General features: G+C 41.5%; 1 protein-coding gene across 1 annotated transcript; it reads right to left on the reverse strand.

Annotated features, from left to right (window-relative positions):
- Nucleotides 1-1,891: 1,891 nt before the first annotated feature.
- On the reverse strand, nucleotides 1,892-6,647 carry LOC119511354 (coiled-coil domain-containing protein 191-like). The gene is given in 5 exon segments (XM_037805783.1): nucleotides 1,892-2,107; nucleotides 5,044-5,656; nucleotides 5,658-6,266; nucleotides 6,311-6,500; nucleotides 6,503-6,647. Coding segments are annotated over 5 exon segments (1,773 nt in total).
- Nucleotides 6,648-6,863: the final 216 nt, after the last annotated feature.

The raw sequence follows: 6,863 nt of genomic DNA on the forward strand, positions 1-6,863 counted from the left end.
TTAACTTCTCAGTTACAAAGGCAATGAAACCTGGGGGAAAAGGACCAGCAGACAGCGGTCATGTGCCTTCCCATGTGACAGGTGTCCCAGATGTCAGCAGTCTGTCTCCAGAGTCCAGGTATTACCCTGTTGATATCTTGAGTTGGACATTTTAATGGCCTAAGAAATGTAAATTGTAAGTTAATAAATCCCCATTGTAAAAGCCAACCCATTTCTGGGTGTCTAATTTCAAAACAGATTAACTTTAAGAACATGCTTTTCTGGGGTACATAGAGCTTCAAATCACCATACCTAAAAAGGCCCTTCACCCTTTCCTGTCACCAGGGCGCTGATGGTCTGTCTTGGGTCACAACCCCTGGACAGGGGCTCAGTCTTTCCCTGATTGGAGCCTGGTCTGGTGTAGTCTCCAGGTGGAGTGTCGGACTGGGGAAGATCTGGGGGATCAGCCGAGCAGGATAGGAATCAAGTAGGGACTTGGCTACCCCTTCACCAATCAGATTTCCCATCTATATAGGGTGGGCACTGGACTCCTAGGGTCGCTTACAATTCCATGACTGAAGCCCTTACCTAGATAGTGCTGGGAGCAGAATAATTACACAGCACTGTCACCTTCTAGAACATGACCCTTTTGCCCCTTCCCCAGGCATGCCTGAGAGATGCATGCATGGGTGAGCTCCATTATGCCAGGGCTGCCATGCACTTTACCACGCCAGATTCCAGTGTGTGCCTACTCCCTCGTTCATTGAAAATCTAGACATCACCAAAAAGAATCTGTAGCTTTAGATGTACCATTGTAGAAAGAGATCTTCCAAAATATCGTGAAATAAAAAAACCAAATTACCAAACAGAATGTATGGTATGAGCACATCTGTATTTTTTTTTTTTTAAAAAGGATCTATAGATTTATACCGTATATACATGTATATCTCTGCTCTTGCATAGAAAAAATTTCATGGAAGTATATATATAAGAAATTCTTACCTCTGGGGAGCTTAAGGGATGGGGAGGGAAGTTTTAGTTTTCACCTTAATTCCCTTCAGTGTTGAGTGATTTTTTTTGCCACAAATATGTATTATTTTTTTACTAATTAAGAAGTAAATATATTAAAAAGAAATTAAGGGAAACAAATTTTTAAATAAGGAGAAGAAAGTTGCCTAGTCCCACCAACTACTTTTTTTTAAAATATACTTTATTTTTAGAGCAGTTGTACCTTTATATAAAAATGCAAAAGGCAGTTTCCATATCTTCACCTCCCCCCTCCCAGTTTCCCCTATTAATAACATTTTGCAATTTTACATTGGTGTTCACCATTTGCTTTTTTTTTTAGTGTTGATGTTTTATTGTGTTTTTTTTTAAATTCAGTTTTATTGAGATATATTCACATAGCATACAATCATCCAGGGTGTACAATCAACTGTTCACAGTGCCATCATATAGTCGTGCATTCATCACGCCAATCTATTTTTGAACATTTTCCTTACACCAGAAAGAATCAGAATAAGAATAAAAAATAAGAGTAAAAAAGAACACCCAAATCATCCCCCCCATCCCACCCTATTCACCATTTGCTTTTAACTATTGGTGTATTCCCTGGTGCTCTCGCCCGCCCGGCTCCACACCCCGACACAACAGGGACCACAGTCCTGCTTAAACATTAAAAAAACAAAAAAAGGTGTCACCGCAGCACAACGCTGTGCCATGGGGGAGGGCACGGCTGGCCCCCACTCTGCGCATTTATTTTAAGTTCCTTTATGATGGGGGTTTAATTTGATTATCACCTTCATATTTGACTCAGCCAGAATCCTGCCGTCTGACACCTGGAAAGCCGACACCCAGGGCCTGGTTTGGATACCACACTTTCCCTGGGCTCAGGACTTCCTGCTGTTTGATGTTATGCGGCGTGACTGTGCTGGTTCTGACTCTCTGCAGCGCTGCCTCTGGAACCTCCGCGGCCTCCCGGGGAGCCAGGGTCCTCCGGCGGCGCCCGGCCCTCTAGGCGGCGAGCCTGCCGCTCCAGGTGACGGGGCCCCGTGCCTGGCGCTCGGTGGGTCCTGACCCCGCGCCCATCGCCGCGTCCCGGTCCCTGGACCACTGGACAGTGGTGAGACTAAAAGCCAGAGTGTAGTTACCAGAGAACAGAGCCTGCATTTGCACGGTTTTAATAGTTAATATTTTCAGGAAAGTATTACCTTATAAACTAATTTTTTTTTCTCAAGCGTTGTTAACAATTTAAAAACAGCGACACTGCTATCAGTTTGCCACCTCAAAATTTCCTACAATAGGCTTTGAAAAAAGATTAAATTTTTTTAATCTAAAAAATGTACATATCAGTGACAGATGTTTCCATGGTGGGTCTGTGTATAAGCATCTAACCAATTTGTTTTTGTCCTAGGAAGTGATGCTTAAACATTCACGGTTTTATTGTTAATTGCTTTTTCTTTATTTTTGCTTTATATTGCAATTAGGACGTTTAAGAAATCATTGTGTAGATTTGTTTTATCTGTGAGCTTTTTTCCAGATACTAAAAGGGATAATAAAAATTATCTGTTATTCATAGAGGTTTTGGGTCTGGTTTGCTTGAGATTTATGGCACTTGGACCTCAGAGTGCCATGTAGGGGCCGCGTTTATTTTGGCCAGCTGCTTAGCCCCTGCACCCGGAATAAACGGTAGGCGCTCAATAAATATTAGGCAAATGAATACCGTCACTAGAAAAATATTGGGGGGAAATTAACCCCAGTCTCTTGCACTGTTTAAGAGAACCTTGTCAGGTAACCTGCTTTTCGTGGATTGTGGGAGGGCTTAATGCAGTGAATTTAATTCAGGAAATATTCTCTGAAGGGAACTAAAGATAAGAAAGAAATGCTTCTGACCTACAGATTATATTTATTCATTCACTGAACAAATGTTTACTCAGAATCTACTATGTGCCAGGCACTAGGACAAAGTAGCAGCTGTAGTAGCATTAGCAGCTGCTACCACAAAAATGCCTGCAATAGGCTTTGAAAAAGATTAAGCTTAAAAAAAAAGAAGTTCACAATAGAAAGATTTTTTAAATTAGCCATAATCTTCTTTCCCAGATAATTCCCAATGACATTTAAAAAATAATACATGTATAAATTAGAAAATTCAAACAGTACAGAAAGGTGCAGACTGAAAGGTTAAAGTTCATATATCTCATACATAGCTACTTTTATCTTATCTATATAAATATTTTAACTCAAAAGAATCATACTATATGTGGTTCTGCAATTTGCTTTTGTAACATAGTAATATATTTTTGAGATCTTTCCAGATCAGCATATCCTTATTCCCAGATATCAGAACTCCACTAAAGAGATGTACCATTATGTATGTCACTTGGCCCTTGTTGATGGACACTTCGGTTGCCTCTAATTTTTTTCTGTTATAAACTTTGTTGTAAAAATATTTCTGGGCCCCTATCTTGACTTTTGAGGGACTCTCAGCACCCCTTGCGAAGAGATTGGAGGATTCAAATTTGTCCTCACCTGGCCAGCCCCAGGCTAAGCGAGGGGCGTGGGAGGAAGCGTTATTTCTCAAACAGCGCCCTCTGCTGGGATCGGGGAGGAACGCACACCGTTAGGAAGCAGCTTTAGTAGTGCTCTGTCGCTCGCCCTCTGGGTGGAGGATTTTGCGTGATTTGTTTCTTTATATTAGTCTTGTTGACAAAACTTTCTACAACGGATATGTACTTTTACATTTGGAAGAAAAAATACCCTCATTTTATTTTAAATAGTTTGCCACGCCGTGAAAGGAGGTAGGAATGCCGTGCCCTTTTTTTAAAAAATTCTTTTTTAATGCAGTTTCATTGAGATATATTCACACACCAGACAAACCATCCTAAGTGTACAATTGCTGACTCACAGTATCATCATATAGTTGTGCATATATCCCCACGATCAATTTTTAGAACACTGTTCTAAAATTGGGGCATTTTTATTACTCCAGAAAAGAAATAAAAAAAAAGAAAACCCAAATCCTCCCATGCCTCCTATCCCCCACATTATTTTTTTTTTCACTTGAACAACCACACAAATTTATTTTACCAACTCAAATTTTCAACACACCAAATAATAGTTACCTCAAGGCTGGAAGGACTTTCTCATTTTACTGTGTGCATTTATGAACTGCTTAAATTTGTTGTAATAGACATGCATTTTGTCGTGGGAATTTTTTCCTAGTTCTCTAAGACAGTTCATAGAAGGGACCATTTTATCAGTCTTTTATAGTCTTAGCACTCCAAAGATTAAAACATTTTGAACTGAAGATAAATATTTTGATATCTAGATCAAACTGAGCTGAGGACTAGAAGACCATGTATTATGTAGACATTGCAATCAGGAGCATCAGTAGACGTTTTAATGTGTTGCTAGATTGTCTTTGATCGAGTCATTAGTTTTTGGAATATTGCTTCACGCTTATCGAGGTCCACTGAAGAGAAGTATCTTTGGTGTCTCTGTTTCTCTGAAATCAGGATAAGCTGCCAATTGTTACCAACCATACAGAGGACCTTTGCTACGTGGGGCTGGCCAGAGGCATGGGGTCTGTTAGGATGCCGAGCTCTACAACTAAGGTTCTAGGAAATTGACAACCTCTGCCTCCTTTTCTAAGTATTTATTACTTTTAGAACAACTAATTAAATTATACAGACACATGTTTCCTTCTCATGCTCAAGCAGGCAAACACGCATCCTTTATAAAGTTTATTCTACTAAAACGAGGATGCATTTTAGCAGTGGGGCTCTAGACTGTTCCTTTGGAAGGATCCCACTGTGATAAATGCTGAGCTGCTGAGTAGCAATCCAGGAGACATCAAAGAAAGAAGTTTCTAAAATAATTCCTTTAATCATAGAAATATCTGACAGGGAGCAAATCAGGTGTGTATGCATAGGGATGGATGTGAGTGGGTGGAGGTACACACAGTGCACCGACCGTGATTTCCCTCTTCCCCTCTGCACTGGTTTGTGTCCACTGGCATAGCAAAGGCTTGTCTCACATGTGGGCTGAGTAGCAAATGGCTGGTACAAACAGTAGTCGCAGTGGGGCCAGCATCTGGAAGTCTGGAAGAATTTCAGCTACCTTCCTACGGAGTTGCTGTCTCCTTTCTTCTTTTAATCTCTCCTCTTTCATAAATTTTGCAAACTTCCACCATGTCTTAAACATGATCCAGCAAATCCTCCTGTCACTATGCTCCACTGCAATCTCATACTTGCTCTGAGAATCGATCTTAGCTTCCCTGACCATGTTAAACCAGGCCTTGAAAATCTTCTTCTGAAGAAAATGTACATGAAGTTTTCTTACTTCTTCCTCTAGATCAGTCAGGTACTGTAGCCAGCTCCGGGAGACTCTCCTAAGCAATATTTGGGAATAAAGTTGATCATCCTGGGCCATCTTTCTAATCAGGCTTTCCTGACTATACTGGAACCAGGTCAGTAGGCGTTTCCTCTGTAATGTCACAGAGTGATGTCCCTCTGCCACCTGGATGTTTTGCTTGCTTTGCATTCTGAATCTCTTCCAAGGCTCTAGACCTTTTTTTCTTAGCAAGACCTTTTCATACTGTTCTTTGGCAACTGCTTCCAGCTGCTGGTTCCTCTCTATTTTCTTCTGCTTCTCTACTTCTTTCATTTTCTTCAGTCTCTTCTCGTTTTCTTTCAAGCTGAGCCTCCTTTTCTTCTGCCTCCCTCTTCTGACGCTCCTCTTCTTGGGCCTTTAATTGGGCCAATTTCTCCTCTTCTTGTTTTTTCTTCTTCTCTGCCAAGATCTCTCTACGTTCAGCTCGCTGAATTGCTCGCTCTTCCATGGCTTTCACTGTGGGATGGGGTGCCATCAGCTGCTTTGGGTTCCTTTTGGATTCAGGAAGAGAATTTCGGGAGTTACTTCTACTGCCTTCAGTTCCAGGGGGAGCAACAGGTGAATTTAGAAGCACCTGGCATGCTATTTTTGGTTCTTCTTTGTCTCTGAGATTTAACAGCAGGCAGCCCTGGGTATCTGTAACCGCTGCAGCACGCTCTGCTGCCCAGCGAGCCTCTGCCAGCCGCTGATTTTCCTTCGGCTCGAGAATTGTTTTCTGCTGTTCCTGAAGTTTCTTCTTTTGCTTCTCAGTCAGCTGTTGCTGGAAGACGTGGCGATTATGGAAATGGCCCATGCAAATAGGTTCTGCTTTCTGGTTGCTGGTTCTGAGCTTCTCACTGCCAAACTGTTGGGAGGGCTCAGTGTACAGGATCTCGGGCTGTTTATTATCAGGGACAATAAAGATATTAAGATAGTACTGTTAACTATAGTCCATAGTTTGCTCAAAGGGACATTCTGAAGGGAAACCTGCAAGGTGCTCTTTGTTGGTCTTCCTAGAGGAGGGCTGGGTATACAATCATTGCTTCCCGAAAGAGGCTTTTCCCACAAAGGGGGCACGGCAATCACCTCTCCACTTCTTACAGCTGGATCCACAGTGGCTGTTGCCTCCTCAAGTAGATTTAAACTGGATAACCATTTGCATTGAGCTTCCCAAGCGAAGCTGCTTTCAGCAGCTCATTCATTTTCTTCCTAGTTTCCTCCTTTGTTAGAGCCAGCTCTCTCTTTCGGATCTTGCCATGGTGCCAATACTGCCATTCTGTAAAGCTTATCCCCCCCATTATTGATCCGTAGTATTGGTGTGGTACATTTGTTACTGTTGATGAAGGAATATTAAGATAGTACTGTTAACTATAGTCCATAGTTTGCAATAGGTACATTTTTCCTAAATACCCCTTGTTGTTAACTCTTTGTAATAGTGTACAATTGTTCAAACTCATGAAAGGACTTTTTTATATTTGTACAGTTAATCACAGACATTGTCCACCACAAGATTC

This window comes from Choloepus didactylus, chromosome 2 (assembly GCF_015220235.1).
Source record: "Choloepus didactylus isolate mChoDid1 chromosome 2, mChoDid1.pri, whole genome shotgun sequence".
Lineage (NCBI taxonomy): Eukaryota > Metazoa > Chordata > Mammalia > Pilosa > Megalonychidae > Choloepus > Choloepus didactylus.